Source organism: Triturus cristatus, chromosome 6 (assembly GCF_964204655.1).
Source record: "Triturus cristatus chromosome 6, aTriCri1.1, whole genome shotgun sequence".
NCBI classification, from domain to species: Eukaryota; Metazoa; Chordata; class Amphibia; order Caudata; family Salamandridae; genus Triturus; species Triturus cristatus.
In genome coordinates, this window is record NC_140589.1 from 1,066,027,462 (window position 1) to 1,066,051,870 (window position 24,409).

Genomic DNA, 24,409 nt, shown 5'->3' on the forward strand with positions numbered 1-24,409 from the left:
ACCCCCAATGACCTCATGAACGACACAAACAATTCCAACAACTTGATCACCACCTGCGCAAATACCCTAGTGCCCCTGAAAAACACCAAAACCAAAAGAACAAACAAGCTAGCTGGTACAACTCTGACCTCAGAGAATCTAAGAGAGTTTGCAACCAACTTAAAAGAATATGGAGAACCACCCGAGAAACCACCACACGTAACACCTACAAGTCTGCACTTACACACTATCACCATCAAGTGTTAGAGACCAAGAAAAAGGCCCTGACCCTGGTAATTTAATCTAGCTCCAACAGCTGCAAGGAACATTTTGCCATCGTCAAGCAATTCATCAACCCAACAGCCTCAACCAAGACCATCAACCCCTACAGAAAAACTCTGTAACAACCTCTCCGTCTTCTTCCATGAAAAAAATCACTAAGATCCACAGCAACTTCGAAACCCAGCCACCACTCATTGGCCTTCCCAGCCTGCTAAGCTCATCAACCAAAGACTACCAACTGCTAGCATGGAACCCTCTATCCATCCAGGACACTGCAGCACTAATAAAGATAGTCCACTCAGGGTCTCCCACAGACCCCTGCCCCCACCATATTTATATTCTGGTAAGATCCACGATCAGCGCTGCACTCACTTCCATCATTAACACCTCCCTCAAAATAGCCACCTTCCCAGATAGCTAGAACCATGTCCAGGTCACCGCCCTCCTCAAAAAACCCTCAGATGACCCTTAAGTACTCAGCAACTACCAACCCATCTCACTGCTCTCCTTCAAAGACAAAGTAATAGAGAAGACCTTCAACAGACAACTCTCTGACTACCTAGAACACCACAAACTCCTGGATGACTCAAAATCAGGTTTTCAAAACAGCCCTCATCATTGCCACAGACAACATCCACACCATCCTCGACCGTGGACAGAAATCTGCCCTCATCCTCCACAACCTCTTTGCCGCTTTTGACACCATCTCCAACCACTTACCTTTCACCAGACTATACCCTGTTCACATCAGAACCCAAGGACCTCATCTGCGGAGTCCCACAGGGATCATCACTCAGCCCCACACTTTTCAACATGTACATGACTCCTCTGGCTAATATCATTACATGCCATGGCACCAACATCATCTCCTACATTGACAACACCAAGCTCATTTCTTCCCTCTCAGACGACAACGTAACCACCAAGACAAACTTCAAACAATGCATGACCTGCATGGCCAATTAAATGAAAGAAAACTGCCTCAAGCTCAACACTGACAAAACTGAAGTGCTGATTCATACCCACCCCAGCCGACCACGCTACTAACCTAAGCTTCATCCTGGACATAAACCTTACCATGAAGTTGGAAGGGTCACCTCCTCATGCTTCCACATCCTCTGCATGTTATGTAAAATCTTCAAGTGGCTTCCACTGGACATCAGACATACCTTCATGCAGGCCATGATCACATGCAGATTGAACTACGGGAATGCACTCTATGCCGGCATCCCAACCCATTCTCTTCACAGACCTCAAACATCCAAAACACAGCCGCCAGACTTGTCCTTGACCTCCCGTGCCAAACCCACACAACAAAATTACTCTGTGCACTCTCACTCGAACACACACCTCGCATCCATGGAAGCAGAACGGGAGGTCATTCATTCTCCTACTAAGCTGTAAAATCTTGGAACGACCTCCTCCAACACATCCGGGCCTCCTCCTCACTTCTTAAATTCCACAAAAAGCTGAATTCCTGGCTTTTCAATTAATCTTCTTGCGAGACCATCAAGACTGCCTGTACTCAGACCCAGCCTCACCACATGCCTACACTCACCTTATCAGTGCCTGGATAACCTCATGGTTGACAAGCAGCACTCTACAAATCCACCTTACATTATATTAGTTTTCATAATTTGTTTTTAATTTAGCTTTCTTCATCAAAGAAAGCAATCACCTTCCCTATATTCAGAGCTGTATCACGATTATGAAATATTTATAGATGGCACCCATCTGTTTAATCAATTATTTAGTCCATCACCCCCTTTCTGCCTAAATCCTTTTTTCTATCATTCACGCTATCATTAGACACATTTCAAAATGGCGCCCAGCCACATAACCTTAACTTTAATCCATCATTTATTTCTTGGCCACACACACCAGCAACAAATACACTTCAACATGGCGACCTTCTAGGGAGACTAAACTTTAGTTCATCATCTATTTCTTGTCCTAAAGCACTATTTCAGCATTCCTGCCACAACTCATCAAACCACTTTACTGCTTTCCCCCTCCAATACAAGGCAGTACCAGCTATCTTTTTTTACAGCAGATGCATCTATTTATTTCTACTTTGTGGGTTTCTCTCATTCAATATGATGTGTCACCGATACGTGTAATGAATAACTGCACCTTTTTATACTTCTATAATCATTGCACCTAAGGAGGCTCCCTTTCAATTTTCAATTACAGTTTTGATTTTGCATATGCCCAAACCAACACCTTATTATATACTTTGTTTATTCTCTGTTGCCACATACATTCTATTTAGCAACAAACAATTCTCCATACTACGTATTTTTTGCATGATGGTTTTCATGAACAACAACTGCTATTTTGTGTTATTTTCCCTAAGTAAAATTATCCTTACCTGTTCACCAGTGTCACCCTGTCATCACCCAATTAGTGCAATAGCTTCCTTGCCAAACAGTGCCCTATCTGTTTTAAGAAGTATTATGGTTAGTACTAACTCCTTTCTATACAGCTGTAATTTCCTACTCTTTCGTTCTCCCTCCCCAACTTATGGTCCTCATAGTACCCTCATTATCCTTCACAATACTTAGCTCTTCCTGTATCTAGCTGGTATAAACACGCTTCTTGTACATTCAATATACTCATTCACCCCGGACCTCTTGCAGCGCTAGGATGTATTTGCTCTTCCTATGTCATTGTACTTCTCAATACTCTTCCCTATTACTCTATTTAGTCCTTAGTCAACCACATTTTTAAAGTTTTCTTTCAACTGAACCAACATCAAAAATTATTACTAATAGGTGTATATCTAACCTTGCACTGCATTTTTCTTGAGCACTCACTCTTGATTTCATCACCACCCCTCTAGATGATTAAGGTTGAACTTTTCTTCTGTATTATATTTCTTAATTCTAAAACTCTCATCTCTGATTCTTCTGTATCTCTATTAGGGTGCGACAACGTATGAAGGTTAAACTATCTACCATTCTGGTGTACCAATTTATTCTGTGTCTCTTTTTGACGCACGTCACCTCGGTACTTGCCCATGGATTCTACTATTTCGCTTTTTGGTGCCCCCAACTTACCAATAATTGTTCAATATGTTTGCCATGCTATTATCATTAACAAAAGACATATGGAACATTCCGTATTGTTGTTAATCTACAGCCTTGACAAAGTCCGTGTGATGAAACAAATGTTGGCTGTTTCGATGTGAGAGATGCCTTACACTTTAATGCAGACTTATGAGAACCAAAAATTATTAAATACACCAGAAAAATCCATCTTGTGTGGCATGGATACTCATGAAAGAACTGTTTAATGTTATCATAGATTGTGCTTCAATATGCTTGTTTTAAAGATTTGATTAATGGCTATTTCCGATCACTTCTATGAAAGCCCTGGGTAGCGGGTGACAGTATGGTGGGCACCACTGTAATACATTGTATACAAACTCTGTCTTACTATAGGTGAATATACTCTGGCCGCATCCCTCTTGTGGGATGTGAAACTCTCTTTCCACTGCTACCATTGTAATAGTTTCAGATATGATACCCAAGAACTTCTTCTCTACAAGATGTACACCATTATCTAACCTGGTGCTCAGGAGTTTATGTATTAGTTTTGGCATCTGGAATTTTCCACTACCGGTGCAGATTAACCTCGACTTGGAAGAAAACCTACTGACCAGTATAAGTGGGATAATATCTTCCTCTTCATAATGAAAATACTAACTGTCTCAAGTAACTCAATGGCCATTAAAAACGGTATAATAATTGTGTCCACCTAGGAGCACATTGAATGCCTCCAGGGCCGGACAGGCCGTAGCGGGCACCGGGCAATCCCCCGGTGCGCCGCACGGGTGGGGGCCGGTTTTGGGCCCCTGGGGGCCGTTTTTGTTACAGGGCCGTTTTTGCAGCATAGCTGCAAAATCGGCCCTGTAACAAAATCGGCCCAAAACCGGCCCTGGCGGGGGAGGGAGGAGGAAGGGGGGAGGGAGGGATCGGCCGAGCACTTTGCCAGGGCCGGTTTTGGTTCCCAGTCCGGCCCTGCAATGCCTCCCCTGTGGCTCTCTTTTAACAAGCATTGGCATAGCCAATAGGTCTCGCTTTTGGGACCTTATAAGTATTTAGTTATGCAACTTTTGCATGGCTAAACACTTATAAGATCCCAAAGGCGAGACCTATTGGCTATGCCAATGCTTGTTGTGATTTGACACCTATATTTGCAGTGATAGTGATGTCAGGCCTATATCTGCAGCAATAGTGATCTCACACCAATATCTGCAGTGATGGCAATCTCACACCAATATTTGCTATAATAGATATTCCACACTTAAATCTGCAGTAATAGTGATATCACATCTATAGCTACAGTGATATCGATCTCACACTTGCAAGCGCAGTGACATTTAGTGCGCAAATTAAAAAGTAATGCAAAGTGCTCTTCAAAGTAGCGTGTGTGTGAAACAATGATGTATATGAGCCTGTAAGTGTAGTCACTATTTTAAATGCATGCAGTATTCTATTCCTGTAACACTAACTGTACGAGCTTACACTGCAGCCTAGCGAGCTGTAAGAAAGAAGATGGGCCTCAGAAATAAAAGAAGCCAGCAGTGCGGTTAAAGTAGCTGCTGGGACAAAATGTCTAAATAAGGGAAGGCACCACTTCGATGTTTAATCCGCAACATGTTGAAGGCTGGCGCTTATACAAGCTATGGTAGTAGCATGTACAGGCACAGCGCGAAAGCTAGTTTGTATATTAGGAGTATGTAGTGCGTAGGATTGTATTATACTAAAAAGTGCACATACAAGAAGCGCACTGAAGTGAACTGCAGTGGAGGTGCACTTATAGTTAACGGTAGAGAAATGCACAGTGAGACCTTAAAAACGGCACAAATAGGAGATGTAGCTCTGTAATTTAAAAAACTTTCCGTGTTTGTTTGCAGCGAAAGTAGTGAAACTTTTAGAGTTGGCGATGTCTAGGAATGGCATTGGATCAAGAAGTAATTACAAAAGCTTGTTCTGTTCCATTTAAGTACCGAAATAGTTTTTAAAAAAGGGAACCCTATTTTAAATCACAAAAGTATAGCACATGGCCTTAGTTAAAAAAACATGTACGTGAGGTAGAGATGGGGTGCTAATGTTCCCTTGTCTGCCAAGTAGGTGCGAACATTAGATTGTAAGAATGAAAGGGTTGGTTAGGTGTGGCCCAAAGAAGAATTAGAGGGTATGTTTCACTTGTGCGGCCGCTAAAGTGAAAGTAATCATTTCGCGGGCGCTTTGATGTTCTCAGTGGCCGCGCGACTCACTGAGAACATCAAAGCGCCCGCGAAATGTACACGCAGGCTGCCAAAGGGTGCGCGCGCCCGGCGCACATGCACTGTAGTTGGGGGCCTGAAAAGCACTCCTTTGCACTTCCAAATCCCCGTTTTCTATAGCTCTTGCCAGAGCAGCGCTAAAGCGCTGGCTCAGGCGAGACCTAAAAAGCAAAAGCCATCTGTTCCTTCTCTGGTACAATGCGTGTTGACACTTCAGTCTCCTTGGTCTGATGCTCACGCGTCGTGTACGGAGGTGCAGGCTGCCTCCCTAACTCACCCTGTGTGCTCTGCCACTCCTCGCATACGTGGGCCAGCGTCTGCTTTCTCACCTGTACGGCTAGATCGCCCCTGCTAGTTAACGCAATATCTGGAAATCTAATTTAATCATTTTAATCTTTTCATATCCATATGCATTTATTTCTTTTATTTTTCATGCTGCGTAAATATCGAATTTTCTTAAAGTGATGGATTAGCCAATACATGCTTCACACTTTAGGCTAATAGGCCTAGGGATTTTTCAAGGGTGAAAGTTATTTCCCAAACAATCATCATTAGACACTACATGCCGTGTACAATTATTAAAATAAATTAAAATTCTGAATAAATAAAATGTGTTCTTCTATTTTATAACCTTTGGTCCAACTACATACCCAAATTGAGAGCTATTCGCAATGAATACCTGTCACTGACCTTTCTCAACTATGGATCCAGTGTTTGGCTTATTGTGTGTGTTATGAACATCCAAACACCGTCCTTGTAATGTTGTCTGCTTATATACTCCTACTACACAGCCTACTCTTGAATTCCAATAGCCTACTTCAAATGAATAACTATTCAAAAAGGCAGGGATAATAAATCTGTATTCAGTTCCTAGCATAGCGCTTCCAGAATAGGGTGAGAAGTACGGCCGAACGTGCACGTACGCGCCTTGATGTTCAACTGTGGGTCAAAAGATCCCTCGAAGTGATAGAATAAATCTACCAAAAGAAGACAAATCTGGAATTAAGGTGGTTTCCAACATATAAAATAATCCGGTAAGAGACATATTCAAAAGACAGAAGGCATGGCATACAGAGGGATAACTGAATGGAAATCTACCCTGTCAAATACCTTTCTATTCAGATAAGGGGATAACTGAATTCAAATAAACTCTGTCTAATCCCTTGCTATTCAGATTAGGGGACCGACAGCCAGTGACCACTCAGCACCTTTTGCTCTATTCACTGCACTCAACACATTTAACTCTGTTCGCTGGGGTTGGGCCTCTTGTGGTTGCATATTAAGCATATTAGGAGCGCTCAAAAATACACAGTGCGCGCGGTCCTAAAGGAAACAAATCTACAGATCTATATATAACATAACGTGTATTTGTAAAGCGCACATTCACCACAAAGGGTGTCTTGGCTCTGAATAACAGATGTTTGTTACCCAACTCAATAGTACTCGTTTTATCAACCTCAGAAGGATGAAAGGTTGAGTGGACTCGCTGGGAATTGAACATGTGGCCATGAGGTCAAACACAGGCCACAGTGGACACATCAGTCCACTAAACCCCCAGGGATAACTATGAGAACACCAGCACAGCATACTTGCTCCAGTACCTTTTACATGTATACTTACTTACCTGTACATGTAATTTTTCCTAATTAATTTTGATTTTCCTTTTTAAATCCACAATTTGGATCCAAGAATTTACCACGGTCTTGTTTATTTGCTTGTTTTGACATTAACAAACAGTATCAGCATATATTAGATGTTTAGGAGAACACAGACCCAGTTTAGTTTGTCTCTTACTCTTTGTATGTTCACATTTGCCAAGCTTCACAGTGTGCTGCACACAATTAATCCCTCTTTCGGTTGAGCCTGGGCAGAGCATGCGCTGCTCTGCTAGACATGCAGTATTCGAGTATGGTTATGAAGCCCCGCCCACTCTCCGCCCATATTTGTCACTGGCTTGTGTCATTGTCTGTCGTAAATGCTGGCTTCTGATTAGTTAATAGGCTTGTTAGTCCCTCCTTAGTACCGCTTTGTCTTCATTTGTAAACTCCCATAGGGACGGGCCCTCTTACTTCGGCTGTTACACAGTACATCTTATTCAGTCTGTAAGCACTATTTTCTTAAAGGTCTTTCTCCTACTGGAGGCACGACATGCTTTCCTGCAAAATTCATTGCTATCACGCTAACTTCCCAGGCATTCTTGTCATCGCTTTGTCCTGAAGAGATCCCACTATTCTCATGGGGATCGAAACGTCGTCGACTTACGTCTCTAAACGCTATATTGTATTGTATATTCAATTATTGAGTATGAGATACTAATCAGACTTTTTTGTATCTGCAATCGTTCACCAAAAAGTCACTTTTTAAAGTCACCAGCCTGGGTTAAGGAAATCGGCTGCTTTCCCTTTTACCTCATCACAGCTAGCTCACTCACCGAATTGTTTATTAATTGTTCCTAATTATAATTAAAAAGTTTTTCATCATTTGCATTGATCACTTGTTTAAACTCCAATTTCTTATTTTAGTAATTGCGATATTATACCTACTCTATGTGAATGGGACCATTGTTACTTAAAAATACCTGTCTACCCTTGGTCCCGTTTGACCTTTAGGGTTTCCTTGTCTCTTATTTTGTTCCTGCAAAATTCAGCACATTCAGCGCGTCGTGTGCACTCTCACGGGCCGCTTTTACAAAAAAAAAAAAGCACCCCATACCGCACTTTCACTTTAAATAGCGGCCGCGGACCTTTCTTTATACGCGGCTCATCTAAAGAAAGGGGCAAGGCATCTATTAACATGAAAGCGCAGCATGGGGCGCTTGTAAACAGCAAGCATTTGCAATGCAATAGGTCTCGCATTTTAGAAACTTTGACCTATTGGTATTGTAAATGACAATGCCTTTCATTATTGCAGGTTTTTTTAAACACATAAATAAAAGGCATTGTCTTTTACAATGCCAATAGCTCAAAATCTCGCAATTGCAAGACCTATTGCATTGCAAATGCTTGTTTTAATTACTTAAAAAATGAATTAGTTTCCATAATTCTAAATGGCATGCTATGTTTATTGATTACTTTATTAAAATAACTATCAGTTAACAAAAAGTTTACCAAAATAAAAGGAAAAAGTGACAAATGTATGCAGTGGTCTCATGGCTTCTAGGTGCAAAATACATCAGACCAAGCATAACGATTGACAAGCATTACATCCGCATGAAGAAAAGAAGCACAAATTATGGTTGAAGTTTGTGGTTGAAGACAGAAAGAATTGACTTGCAATTGTTATATGACATGGCAGGAAATCAGCCACAGGTTGAATCAGGCTATAAAGGCGGATACTTGCAACTGTGATTGAGGTTGAAAAGACACCTGAAACCTTTCACACTCTTATACAGCTTTTATTTCTTTTCAGGGGAAGAAATTTGAGATTCAGCCCGACGGGTTGCCCTCCGCCCGAAAACTTGTTTACTACACTGGTTGTCCTTTAAGGTCGCGACATCTGCTGCAGTTGCTCAGTAACAGTCACAGGCTCTACCTTAACACACAGCCTGTGCTTAAGGAGATAAGGAAGATGGAGGAAGCAGAAGGTGAGTTCCAAATTAAAGACCCTAGGCAAGCTTCAAAAACAAGCATTGGTAATGCCAATAGACTCAGCCTTTAAATGAAAATGCCTTTTCAGTCACTCATTGGTTTAGGCACTCCGTAAGTTATCATATATGCCTTCTTACCCTCAACTTTACATTTATGCTTCTGTTTATCAATGCACTGGCTCATTCTTGCATTTTCCTATTTACAGATAAACAATAAAACACATAAACATATGTAAGATAAATAAAGGAAGGCAAGTAGAAACAAGCATTTCCAACGCAGTAGGTCTCGCATTTGCAAGAGTTTGAGCTATTTGCATTGTAAATGATAATGCCTTTTATTTCTGTGTTTTGAAAACCCTTCAAGCGGTGCGTAAACACACACTTTGCACTTATAGTCATTTACGTACCACTTGTCGGTTTTCAAATGTTCTTTCCACATAATTTACTCAACCATGCTGCATAATTTGGTCCTCTCGTGCTGCATTATTCCAGTGGCCCTGGATATATTTAGTCTCAATGGCATTCTTTTTTATGAATGAACTGTTGGATTCAACTATATTTGAATGGTTTTAATTAAGTATCAAATAAAGGATTTAATAACACGGGAAGCGTTTTGGTGCTGTTCGTGATGACGATAGTATAGTGTCATGAGACTATGTGTACTAGGATGCTTGTGGTTGTGGGCGGACCTAGTAGAGGAAGTACATAGCTGTTTGGAAGATGTGGTTATTATCACTAATGACGTAATCAGAGGGAACTCAAAGAGTGTCATCTTTGCAACTGCCTTTCCCCCAAAGTGACTCAATCTGCACTGACCATGTCTGACCTTCCTATAAAGGCTTGAGAAAGTATTGCAGTAGATTTCTTAGTCGCATGGGCATATGGTCTAGGGGCACACAGGGCTGTTATGGTTGCAGCATCGAAGGAACACCACAAAGAAGAACACAAGTCAATACACCACAAAAATAACAAGACTTTCTGCTCTGCCACACTTCTGAAATGTGAACTGGCAAAGCAGAAAGATGAAGCTGGTGGATAAAGTAAAACAAGAGATTACTATCAAACAGTTTAATACTTGCAGCGGTTTTGTGAGGGCAAATACCCTCTCACCTAAGAGATCAGTGTTGGCATTGAGGGTAATTCTAGTCAAGGGCTGGGTTCCAGAAAGGGTCTGGTGCCAGGCACATAGCAACGGCCGGGGAGGAGCAGTCATGGTGCAAGGGAGTGATGGAAAGGATGACAAAACTGCACTGAGATGTGAATCACTGCAGTGAAAGATGCCTCTAACATCCTAGAGGGACATGGGTGTGTGTCATAGTCACAGATAATGATTCCTCCAACATGGTACAGCTCAGCATACCACAGGGCAACAAACTAACTGTTGCACCCTTAGCTCTCGGGCCATTCTGTTTTTGAATTGTTCACAATATTTCAAGCATTATTGTGGGTCTGATTATTTGGAACCCTTTCTAAGAAGAACCCCCATATCTTCCTCTTGACCTCACCTCAAACCTGTTCCATAATTCTGTATTCCAGAAGGTTGGATGACAGAACCACACATGCCTGTACCTTGAGTGCCTTACCAAAGCAGTCTGAACAACGACTGCGTCGTTACCATGCGTTCCTTTAGTACACAAGTCGTTACAGCGACTTGCCTTAGGGAAAGCACTGGACTTCGAATAGTATAAGTTACTATTCCACCTCCTGTCTAAGCAACATGAGGAAAGGTGTTGGACTTTAAATTTAACACCAGTCCAAAAACCTGTTCCCTAAAACAAGTCATTGTAAAGACTTGCATGGTAAAGTAACGCATTGTAAAGACACAGTCGCTGTTCAGTCTGCATTGTAAAGGCTCTGTGTGCTTTCGACTGCATGGTAAATGATGTTTCCTTTTCCAGAAGCATTTTTTTAAAATAGTTTTGGTGTCTTTAAATATCCAGAGACACTGGGAGCGGGGTATTTCTGCTGGGATATGAGAGTGGAGCAGAGTAACCTCTGACTGGGCCTGCAGGAACAGGATAGATGCCATCTGACACAATTAGTAGCTCAATGAATGGCATGTGCAGCTATGGCTTTGCTGCCAGGGTGAGTGATTTGATGCAGAGATCTGGTTCTCTGGATTACTTTTTGGGTTGGGTGCATTGATCTAGATCTAAAGTGCTCACCTATGACCAAGGTACAATGGTGGAAACTCTTGGCCCTTGGCTCAGTGGTAGAACTTCTTGGCATAAAGTGGACACCTATGACATGATCGCACCCATCTTTTGCATACTGCTGATAATTCTTGCATAATGCTGATGCATCTTGGCATAATGTGGGAATAACATGGTTCAAAATGCTGGCCACATCACAACAGCGGAAATTCTTGATATTGTATGAGCACCCATGGCATGCTTGCACTCCCTTCTGACACAATACTGCGCCTGGCATAATGCTGGTAATTCTTGTCATAATGTGGACATCCTTGGCATGATGGACAACATCCATGGCATAATCCCCGCCCTGGGGTCATAGTGGCAGTGCATGTCATACTATACCCATAGGTTCCCATGCACAGTTACTAGTGGCATGAAAAAAAAGCTGTTGATGGCAGATTGAAGTAATATTTAATGGGTGAAAAGCAGACCCCCCTGCCTCTTACTTTGTTGATGGCAAGTCATCTCAGGCTGTGCAGATGTTAACGGAAAGCTTCCTTCATCCATAGATACATGCTTTCAACCATGAATATACACATTCATCCATAGATGGACTTATTAATCAATCTGTGCTCCTTCACCCAATCATCAGTCCAAGCATTCGGTGTGGTCTGCAGCAGGTCACATGGTTGAGATCTGAAAAAATAGCTCAGTGGGCTGATATACCCTCTTTACTGATCCGTCTGTCATCTGCACCACATCATGTGTGAATCCGGCAAGGATAAGCCAGCCTTTCATCCTTCTGACGTCGATAGGACCAGGCCACTCAGCGGACCTCTGGTAGCATCACTAATTAAAGAGCTACAAGGTAACATAAGATAATTATTTCGTATGTGGACCATAAAAGATGGGTTGTTATTCCGTATAATGTGCAATATTGGTTGCAAAATCTAATGAATAATAGTAAGTCTTTCTCATTAGTAGTAAGTGGGTCACTTCTATCTACACTGAGGAATTGTTGACACATTGAAGTAAAGAGTGGCAGCATAGGTTTTACTCATGGCAATTTTCTGGTGTTCCTCCAGAGTCAGCATGGCAGTGGGCAGCCGGCGACAATTAATGAGCTGTACTGGTAGGCAAAGTGCATGCTCCAACGTGTGCATGGCATTCGTTGTGTTCAGGGTTATGGGCGTGCCTCTTACGTTCCTTGGTGAGACCAATGCTAATTTGGGGTGCACTGTGAAGTTCACGCAGTCATGAAATATCAGCTGGGCCTGCACACATGTTCGGGTAAAAGCGACACCTTTCTCCGTGTGCACAGGGTGGTGTAGTGTTCAGGGGGTTTGCTCAGAGAGGCTAGTCACGGTGAATTGTGCGGCCATGTGTTGCACCAAGTGCAGTGCTGTCATTCTATGGATGTGCGGGCAGGGTAGTGCTTGCGTGTGGTGTGCAAGCAGTGGGAGCACACTTTACACAAAGAAGGCCATGCTGCAGTGTGCTGGGGGCGTGGGAAGTCAGTGAACAGTTATTCAGATCAGGGCACGACTGTGACTGTGTGAATATGAAAGCAAGGCTCCACTCTTGGTATGAAGAGCAGCATACGGTATATCATGGTCCCCTCTCTTTATACAAGTGAGTGCAGTGTACTGTAAGCTCGAGGTTTGCAGACAGTGGCCAAAGCACAGTCCTGTTGTTGTATGCCTGTCAGAGCCACGCCGTACTCCTAGTGTGCAGAGCTGTGGGCGTCTTGCTCCTGGTGTGCAGGGCTGTGGGCAGTAAATTATCACATGTGACTCACCCAATTACTCGCTCCCGATGCACAAAATAAGTAAGTAGCTAAGGGGGCAACACAGACGCCCGCATGTAATCATAGTCTGCTGCCACCCTGAGTGTAAGTGCACGTGCAGCCTGGACCGTCATCCACCAGTTTAAAAACAGAAGCGGTACTCCTGTGGGAGAGACGGATTGAGCGAGGCCACAGGCAGAAAGTGAATGAGCGAGAAAGCGAAAAGAGTTCTCCCAAAAGAACACAAAAGCAATGCAAGCGTAAGAAAACATTAGCTGGCCAGTGCTCTTGTGAGGAAAAACAGAAGTGAGGTATCGCTGCCTAAACCAGTTAAAAGGCAGCAAATAAGCGGGACACTGGATTTAACCAGTCAGAAGCAGGAGGCGGGAGCAAAGTCCTTTATTGACTACAGCAAATCTTGCAGTCAGCGCATGTGTGCTGTGGGCTCGACCCAGAAAAGGAAACATGCTGATTCAGGTCTGCCAATTCGCACGGTCCTGCAGTGGGACACACAGTTGCATGCCTCATCTCACAGCCACACAATGAAGAGGCATAATCACACATCGAGCTGAAAACCCTTGCCCGATGCGGTTAGCAGCCCAGGTGTAAATGGTCTGCAAAGAAGGGCTCCAACTGAAACCTTCAGAGGGCATAGGGTGGCACAGATGAGTTTCTGATTGCTGTGGGGGATGGTAGCTGTGGCTGTTTAGGCAGAGAAGGGTGTCCAAAGCGCCACCCACCATCGCCTTGCCCACTAGTGAAAGCCAAGTCTCCTTCTCCGTGTTCCTGCACACAGTAAAATACATTTAGGTTGGCAGGTCTACTGTTGCTTACCATGACAGGCATATGCTTGAAGCAACAAATAAAATTAACCACAGCAGTGGTTGGCCATCTTGGAATGGTAAAACATTGATACGCTGTGAACAACACCATTCCGTGATCAATGCACAGGATGTGGTGTGCTGCACATAAAACAAATGGCAAGAAAGTGGCCTGATGTCACTTTCTAGGGGTGTTATAATATGCTCTTAAAATGAACATGAAGAGAAGAGAAAGAAAAGAAAGTGTTCCAATAAAAGGAGAAAATGGAAAACTAAGGGACTACCCCACCAGACCTGGTACTGAAGCACAATTATTTGCAGGCTGATGCGCGCATTTGATCAGGTAAGACATAGAAAGGATAAACTGAGCTAACCCATTCCCAGTGCTTTCATGTGTAGAAGCAGAGTGGAAAGGACGCTCATACAGACCAGTCGCAGAAAGGGGCTGACACGAAAAGTGTGGATGTGTGCCTGTGTGTGTCTGTGTTTTGATTTCAGGAACCTGGCAGAACGCTAAGCCTTTCAGTCAGGCCTCTATTCTAGCAAGAGTTATTACAAATATTCTACTGTAGGGCTTGTCATAGGGGGTAATCGACACCAAAAGCATTGCCAACAAAGGAAATATGTGGAGTTTCATGTACCAAAATGCATGTCTGTAGGCTTTAAGATACTGAAAGAGCAATCCACCCTTAAAAGCCTATTGACTTTACCATATGTATTTTAAAATAAATAAATCGGGCCTACTGCAGGTACATTTTATAACAAAGAGATCATAATTAAGGCTTTTGAAATAGATTTTCACAATGAATGAATCAGGCCTATGAATCAAGCCTAAAGCCTTTATCATTGGCCTGTCACCATAATCGCCTGTTTCCTACTTTATTGAACATAAGTGTTCTCACAGGGCAACAATCAGATATGCCATAGTAAAATTTCTAAATCTATTTAAAACTGCAGTTGTTAAAATAATATAAAATCCCTCCTGGAAAACCTTTCCAGAGTGCATATCTTCTACCGGCATTGTTTGTATGAATGGGCCACTAACATCAAAACTATTGCCTTTAATGGTAATCTGTGAAATCCCACATGACAAAATACCTGCCTAAGGACTTTAGAACAGTGTAATACAATCCAGCCCTAAAGGCCTATTGCTGTTAGAAACTACTATTCACAATAAGTAAGTTAGTCCCACTGGCTTTGTTGTAACTTTTGATAATATACCATTCAGACCTATGGAATCTGACATATGTTTCCCAGTGAACTAATTAGGACTTTTGCCTGTATCATTGGCTTGACTCCATGGCAAACTAAGGTTGGCAACCATCATGCAAAAAGTTATAAAATTGGAAATATTGACACAATTACAGTTTGTAAAAAAATATGCAGCCTATCAAAAGGGGCTAAAATGGATCATCATATTGGTAACCTTCAACCCCAAAGTTTTATCAGAGATGGTGTCCAACACGCTAAACAGCTTTGCCTGCTGCAGTAATCTGTAAGACTTCATGTAACAAAATACCGGTCTGGAGCCTGTGACAGAATGTGATAACAATTCACTGTTAAAGATCTATTGGCTTTAACATATGCTTGTCACAATAAATAAGCCCTGTCTGCTGCCTGTGTCATACGTGTTCATAATAAACAGGTCAATGACATCAACATAGCCTTTTTCCACAGGCGGTGTATGAGCAAATAATAGTGTTGCCATTCACTCGGGGGTCAGTAATTATTATAACCCCCTGTGGCATAGTGGAGGCAGGTACGAATGCCCTCCGCCTCTACATGGTAAATATAACATACTACCCTAAGTGCAGGAATCTTTGATTATAACCACGATAGGTTGGTGTGTGCCATTTGATGTTTAAACAGGAGCCTGTATTTCTGTTTTGGTTCTGTTTTTATTCTCTAAACAGCCCTTCTGCAATCCCAAAATTACAATTCCAGTGAGGTGATTGAAACCTTTTGAAACCCTTGCCCTGATGAATTTGCCAGAACAAAGTTAAGTGGCAATGAAACATGTTGGCCTTCTTTGAAACGGGTAACAACATTTTGTGTTTTTACTTTTGAGTGGGCTCACTGTCTTGAATAAAGAGGGTGATTGTGACGTGAGTCTACAACTCAATTTTAAAGATTGCTTTGAACAGTCGTTCCTTGCAATTCACGGGTTTTGTCTTTTCTTCTTTTTCTGCTGGGAACAGGAACACAGCTTTCTCTTGCGACCTGTTCCCTCTTTTCTCTTCACTGGACTCTAATTTCTTTCTCCCATGAGTGGGCACCCGATGATGAGAAAACGTGGGCATACTAGCGAGAACCGGCTGGCAGCCTCCCTGGTGGTGCGTACGTGAGGGGCCCACTCATGCTTCACCTTCTTTTTCGCTTAAATACTTTTGATTTGTTTTTGTGAAGGTGGTGGGTAGTGAAGGGCTGTTTGTTGTTTGAAGTTTGATAAATTGAGGGTGGCTGGACCTAAATAATTTCTGGATAAGAATACCAGTAGTAGAAGAAAAATTGTTTTTTCTCTCTAAACAGTTTTTTGGTCCTATGCTAAAAGTGGATACCCCTCTTTGGTGCCTTGCCTTGCTTGATATATCAACATAGCCTTTGCCAGTAAATCAAGCAGACCTGTGGTATTTATCATTGTCTTGTCACCTTGAACAACTCAGGCCTACTGTATTGAGCATAGGCTTTCATTCAAGGCAGCCATTAGGGATATGGTCATACAATTACAAATGTATACAAATTATAGCTGGCAAAGCAAAATATTTTCTCTGATAAGAGGGCCTATCAATGACTGTCACAGTGCAAATCTTCTATCCCCATGACAGTGCAAATCTTCTATCCCCATGGCTTGTCAGAAGGAGTAATGGACACCAAAACCCTTGCCCACTATGGTATTCTATCAGATTCCATGTCACAACATACCTCTCTGCAGACTTTGAAACATAATGATAACAGCCCACTCTCATATTTCTATGGACTTTAACCCCTTCGCTGCGGCGGGAATTCCTCCGCAGCGCCGGGGGGTTGGGGGGGGCAGCGCGGTGGCGCTGTGCTCATGACGGAGCCACTCCGTCATGAGCCACGGTTGAGCTGTGCTCATGACGGAGTGGTTCCGTCATGACTCCGCCCACGGCGCTAATCGCCCGCACAGGCGGGGAATTAGCGCCGCGTGGGCGGAGCGGCCGCCAACGGCCGCGGCATGACGGAACCACTCCGTCATGAGCACACGGCAACCGTGGCTCATGACGGAATGGCTCCGTCATGAGCAGGGGAGGGGTTAACATGTGCTTGTCATAATAAACAGATCAGCCCTAAAGCCTTGATCATTTGTTTGCCAACATAACCAACTCAGTTCTGCTGTATTGAGGTAAACGTGCAGTACAAACAGCCTTATTAAATGCTCTATTCAAGGAAACCAACACAACATTTGCCCAATCAAATGTTGTACTCAAGGCAACCAACATGTAGGCAGAGCCTAAGCCTCTCTCTCATTAGTACTTCTGAAAGTAATTCTTCTGTTGCTCACATTAGGTATGCCAACAGCTACTCCATCATGCCAACCTAAAAAGGGATGCTGAAGTTACTAGTTTATAAAATAACTGTAGGATTATTACTACCAAATGATGGAACCTCAGTAAAATATCACAAGCATTTGACAATTTTGCATTGGGACGTTCCGGCGGTATATGCCATATCTCCTCGATAAAGCTTTTTAGTAAAAAAAAAAAGTTGTTGTATCAGACATTGTCCTTAATATAGCAGTAATGGCATTTTGCACTTGCTTATATATTTCCCCATAACAGTATACTTATAATGTACCAAAACCATGTAATCATCATAATTTTAGGGGATGAGAACCAACACCTTCTTTATGCTAGACATTTTTATCACCATTAAGTGTTTGCTGTACTAAGAAGCACTAATTTTCACCTTCTTTATTTCACATTCTCATTTATTCTGTAGTCAGTTGCATTTTCACGAAGTTAGGAATATTTTTTAAAAAATGTTGTTGAAAGTGACTTGTCTTCAGATACGAAATCAGTATTACATATCGGCTGTATGTTAGTGGGTGTGTAGGTCAGCAGTAGGCTCTGTCACTGAGTTCCCACTTCAGTTGAGTTGCCCTATTGCAAACTGAATCTATCTAATAAATAAAACCATAATATTGAGCTCTGTAATACCATGTGGAGTGGAGAGCAATCATGTAAGTTGCCTTTTGTTAGTGTGCTCAGTACCTTTACCATATACGTTTTGAATGTATTCTTTATATTTATTAACCATAAATAAACATGCATAAAATGTGAGAGAAGTGAACCAAAGTGTAAATATTTTTTAGTAGATATTTATAATGAAGAATACACATCAATTAAAGGTATGATCAAATACAAGGAGCTCCTGCCATAATGGAGCTCTTTTACATGTCAGGGTCAATGGCAGACTAACACTCACTCACACTCATTCTCACTCCATCATTCATTCTCACTGTTAGTAATTTATTCTCACTCACTATCTTGCACTTGCACTTTTCCTCACTCTCACTCTTTCTTACTCTGACTCAGTCATACTTACTCATACTCACGTGCTCTAACTTCCTCATTCTCACACACTCAATCTCTCTCCTTCATTCTCATTCACTCTCAATCACATTCACTCTCTCACTCACTCATACTTCTCACTCATGTGTGCTCACTCTTATCACTTATCGTGACTCGCTCATTGTCATTGACACTCAATCTCATTTATTCACATTCACTGCCTGTCACTTATTCATACTAAGTACCTGCCACTGACTCTCACTCACTTTCACTCATGCTCACACATATAGAAACACACACTCACAAACACGCTGTCTTGCACAAAAACACGCTCTTGTGGCCAAAAATGGGTCTGAGAAGGGAGGCCACGTGACCCCTCTCCCTTAAAGTATTTAGCCCTGGGGGTAGGCTCCCCGGGGTCTTTAATGGCTCGGGGAAGGGGCCACGCAGCCCCCCTCCCCACTGACTTAAATTTTGGCCCCAGGGGGTAGGTCTTCCTGGGCTTTTTGGAGGTTTGGGGACGGGGCTACGTGGTTCCCCTCAACATTCTGTTACATTTAAGCCCAGGGCCTTTTGAGGCTCGGTGATGGGATCCACATAGCCCCCCTCTCATATATTCTAGTTTTGGCCCAGAGTGGGTTCCCCAGGGCCTCTGGAAGCTCTCATATAAACAAATGTTAGCCTTAGGGCTGAGCTTCCTGGGGAAGGGTGGCCACCTTCCCCGTGGCATAAACACAGTGAATGCAGCCCCACTGCCATTTTGTTTCTTTGTTTTTTTTTAATCCCGCAGGATCGCAGTATTTTTTAACAATTTATTTTTCTATTTGGCCCAGAGGGGCCAGGGTATCCCTACCCTGCACCCTTATATTATTATTTATTTTTAATTTCAGGACAGGGGTCGTAGTCCCAGAGCCCTGCAATGGCTGCCAGCAACATTTTTCTCATGTTACTGGCAGCCAATCAGAGCGCTCGCTTCCATGGGAGCACACGTTCAGCAGTCTGGGCTGTAGCCCTGTGTAAAGAAGCCTATTGAAAATGCATAGGTATTTTGGGCCCTCCCTTTTTTCTCAGTCCCCACTTGAAGGACCACCTCAAAAATTTACATGCACAAATTAGTCAAAAAATAGCACTTTTTTGGAAAGTTCCATTGAGATTTATTAAACAGGCCCAAAGTTATTATCACCTCAAAAAACACTTTTCCTATGGCTCAGGTGGCCTAACTGTAACTACCTATATAACTACCTATATATATTAGCCTTAGGTAGTTAGGACCCAGTTTCCATAGGCAAAGCGTTTTTTTGACTTGCTTATAACTTTGGCGTTGTTTGATGAATCTCTACGAAAACCACTCAAAAAAGTGCACCCCTTTTTCGCTAGTTGTGCATGGAAACTTCGTGGTGATTCATCAAGTGGCAGGCAAGAAAAAGGGGGGGTTAGAAATAGTGTGTTTCCAATGTTTAATTCCCATTGAGATTTTAGACACAACTACAGCCCGAACTGCTGAACGAAATTAAACCAAATTTGGCAGAATGCTAGATCTTGGTTAAGAAAGCGTGCTTTTTGTGATTTGGTGTAAATCCGTTTGGAAGTTTTTTAGATTTTAAAGGGAAAACCAACGTGTATATCTAGAGGCACGATTTCTTTTAGGTACTTTGCAAATCTACGCACCAACAGTAATGCCGTGATGAGGGGCGTGGCTTGCAGCCCAACATGGAGGTTGTTTAGACTACGAGCTCCGGGCCCAGGGCGCTTAATCCTGATAATTATCCGCAACCCCTTCGTGGTCGGGTGGCTGGCGGAGTCACCGGCCAAGGCGAAATATTTGGGGAATGCGATGAAGAGTTGCTGAGGAGCTGCGAGGGGTATCATCCCGAGTTTGGCCCTAGAGGAATTCCAGGTACTCGGAGGGCCTAAAGTATGGGAGTGGCCTAAAGACGCAACGGTCTTTCCCGGCTCGGGTGCACATGAGGCTCCGGATCTCTGCCTGCGGTGCGCATCCAGCAGCAGCAATCAGAAGGTCCGGACATCATCCGGTTATGTACAGCATCAATGAAGGCGAGTTTTGGCAATCTGTGGCGATGTTGTGAACCCCCTCTTAAGTGGGTGATGGCCTTCTGGGGGGGCACGGATCTGACTCCTTCCCCAACTGGCCTTACTGCACGATGCCCGGGGTCGCAACACCAGGGATATACCCTGTGGCAGTACTTGAATAATACCTGGAGGGGGCCAACTTTAATCATTGAATTTTCCCCCACTCCGCCGCAAGTGGTGAATGCGGCCCCTCCCCCTTCTGGTTCCAGGGACTGCAGTGCACGAGGGCCAGTTCCTGCCACACTGGGCCTCAGTGATCACGATCGGAGGACACCCAGTGGGTGTCCTGGATGGATCTGAGCCGTCCTACTGTGCCTGGATACGTTCCATAAACAACAGGTGAGGCCGCCTATTTCTTCCATTTGCCTGGCCCCCCCTTCCCCATGTACCTTGAGTGAACTCTCGAGTGGTCATAGCCTGCTGTTGCTTGATGGGGGGATGCCCGTATGAGTGAACCTTGCAGATGAGGAGGGACCCTTCCTGGGCCACCAGATCAGGACGACCTATGGCACATGGCGTGACACTACTTCTGCGTTAGACCCCAAGATCTTAGATCGATGCAGGACCTGCTGGGAGGCACGTAGTGGACCTACCTTTAGACAGTAACAGTAAACTCCTTGGCTGAACTGGAGCTGCTACGGGGTGTGGCCAGGGGTCATACGGGGGTGCGACTAAGGGTCGGTGCTGACCAGTGAGGCGGTGGTGGGATCGCAAGACCCCCCCCTATTTCTGGAGCGGCTGGAGGGGCATTTGCAAGATGGAGACCCTACAACATTCTGTAGAGTGCGGCCTGGGAGTGACAACCTGTTGGGTAGGACTATCACTGCCGATGGTTCCTGATCAGTGGTGATACAGCGGAGTGCTGCTGAGAAGGAGCTGTGGTAATTGTGAGAGTCTGAAGGCTACACTGAAGAGGCGTGTTTCTAGTGACTGAGTTACCATGTTGACCTACCGCTCACGAACATAATATGTAATCAGCCAGATCAATAATAGCCATGGGCAGAGGGAATTCCAGAACGACCTCGAGGCCTGGGAGGGCTGGATCTTGCTCATCTCCCGTGGAAGCCTCGTCCGGATGCTCTCGTCGGATGGAGGAGGGGGCTACATCAGACCCCCCAGTAGATAAACTGGACATGATCCTAAAATAATTCCGTAATTCCCGATCTGCGATCGAGAACTAACTGGGCACAATCTCAGTGGTGCTTAATCTGCTTAAGGACGACCACAGAAAGTTGTCAGAAAAGGTCAAGACCACAGAGCAAACATTGGAGGTGGTGGTGCCTCAGGTGAAGGACCATGACGAACAATTGAAAGAAATGCATCACCAAATAGAATCCTTACAAGCCGGCACGGACGAGGCAGAAGGGCGAGCTTGACGCAATAATCTCAGGATTGTGGGCCTTCCTGAAGGAACAGAGGGCCCCAACCCAACAATCTACATAGAATAATGGCTGAGAACTCCTGTGGCATCTACAGGCTTATCACCACATTTCACTGTTGAACAAGCCCACCGTGTGCCCACACGTTGGCCAAATCCTGGACCAAACCCCCATCCAATATTGGCCAGGATTCTGAATACAGAGCTCGTGATCATGTGTTGCAGGTGGCACGGGACAACCATCCATTTCAAGTAGATAATGCAAGGATCTCCATATTCCCAGATTATACACTGACAGTACAACGTAAACACTTTTTGTTTATGGAAGTTAAAGCACAGGTCCGGGCAGCGGGCGTTACATTTGCATTGCTATTCCCAGTGAAACTGAAAATTAACCACAATCAGCGCGCTTTATTTTTTGATACGCCAGACAGTGCGTGGGATTGGCCAGACAGGACTTTCCTGATCTTTTGCTTGACAGACCTCCTGAGACAACGCAGCCGAAATCACAGCAAGGGACCCAGAGACGCAGAATGGGTCTCATCATGCAGAGTACGGGATTCAGTCCCCCGCCTTGCCAAGAGGTAATGGAGGGCAGGCAAGAGGCCCTCCGGTCTGCGGAGAGTCTCCGAGTTCCACGTCGACCCATCAGCACCAATACTTCCGTCAAGGTACACACAGACTGATTCGGAAGGTAGTATTGCATTATTCTCTTCAGGGTCTACGCAGCACACTCATGATACAATGGGTTGAACCAACAGTATGTAAGGAAGAACTGCGCCTGTGCATGGCTTCAATGAACTAACTCGGCTCTATAGATGGCCAATAGCCAGCTCCGGTGACTCTTTAGTCAACTACTAATGTATCGTAATTATGATATTATATTTTACACACACAAAGGGGGGAGGTATGACGAGTCCTGTTGCCTGGCCTGTCCGGGGCACTTCCTCTTAGTACATATTGTTTTCTTTGTAAATCGAACACGCAGCCTACCACGTAAGTGAAAGCAAGAGTTCAAAGTGTATTATGTTAACCTTTTATTACAGTTTGGTCGAGCGAAGTTGAATTGTTGGACCCAGTATTGGGAAGAGATTGTTTAGTTTATGTTATTGCCGCACTACCTGATGATGGTCTTGGGGGGAACAGGGGGGTTTGGGGGGGCTTCATAATTAATTGCTGATGATGTCAATTGCTAAAACTTACACTATTGTATCCTGGAATGTGCGTGGGATCGGGTCGGTACACAAGCGGCACAGAATAGCCCCCCAAGTCCACCGCTGTAAGGCCCAAATAGTATATCTCCAAGAGACACATTATTGCCAACAGAGACCTGCAAATTGAAGAAGTGCTGGAGAGGCCAACTTTTTGCGACAGCGTATTCTGCCTTCTCTGGAGGGGCTGCAATTTGGGTATGGGCAGAAGTCCCCTTTACCCTCAGTGAGAGTAGAATAGATGACCAGGGGAGATATGTGTGGGATACTAAATGGTAAGCAGGTGGTATTAGGCACCATTTATGCTCCAAATGTAGATCAGGAATCTTTCCTATCATGGGTAACACAGGCTCTCTCAGACTGCTCACAATATCCATGGGTCCTGGGTGGGGACATTAACGCGGTGTTCGATGTGCATTGGGATTGATCCCATCCTCCCTTGCCAAACACTACTGCTACAGCACAGACGGCTACCCTGACTATATGGGCACATGGATGGAATCTTTGTGATATCTGGCAATCGCAGCATGTGAATATGCAGGAGTTTTTCTTCTATTCCCACCAGGTTAGATCACTTTACCTGTACGCTTGATTTATTCTCGACCATACAACTGAGTACCTACTTGGGTAAAACCATATCTGACCACAATCCCATAGAATTAACATTAAATTGGGGCCAAGTCCCCACACCTATCCCCACATTGCCGCTGCAGCCCTTGCATTCAGAGGACCAAATGTTCCGTACCACATTAGCCATATCCATCTCCACATATTTTGAAGAAAATGAGGGCACAGCCATGACAAGGTCCATAGAGTGGGAGGCTTTTAAAGTGGCAATACAGGGAGTTTCCATTGGGTCCATAGTGGGAGTTCGAAGAGAGGTGGTTAGAGACATAACAGCATTAGAGGGCACTCTGCAAGCACTAGAGGTGTCAGCTCAAGTGCATGTGACGTCAGCTGAAAGCCTGCAAGAACCTAGGATAAAATATGCTGAATTATTGGAGCAGTTACAAACGATCTACTTAAATGTTTATACATTACGCACACACCCTGAAGCAGATAGGGCCAGCTCATTACTAGCACGGCTAATCAAACCCCAAGTCTCCTCCACTCCCATTCTAGCAATATATGATTCCCAGCAAACATTAGCTATTTCCCAAGCTGAAATTAATAGGACTTTTCAGGACCATTATGCCCAGCTTTATACGGCTCCTTCTCTGGATATGACTGGAGAGACTACGCATTTCCTTGAGGTGATCAAACTCCCCTCTATATCGAAGTCGAACGCTAAAGAATTGACAGCCTCGCTTAC

The 24,409-nt window shown here is 43.9% G+C and overlaps 1 protein-coding gene across 1 annotated transcript in view; it reads left to right on the forward strand.

The window, feature by feature from the left end:
* The window catches only part of FRMD1 (FERM domain containing 1), a 574,048-nt gene that overhangs the window by 352,874 nt on the left and 196,765 nt on the right, over positions 1–24,409 (forward strand). The window contains exon 9 of the mRNA XM_085611901.1: positions 8,963–9,137. Coding sequence (XP_085468027.1) covers positions 8,963–9,137 — 175 coding nt within the window. The remainder of the gene's footprint in view (positions 1–8,962; positions 9,138–24,409) is intronic.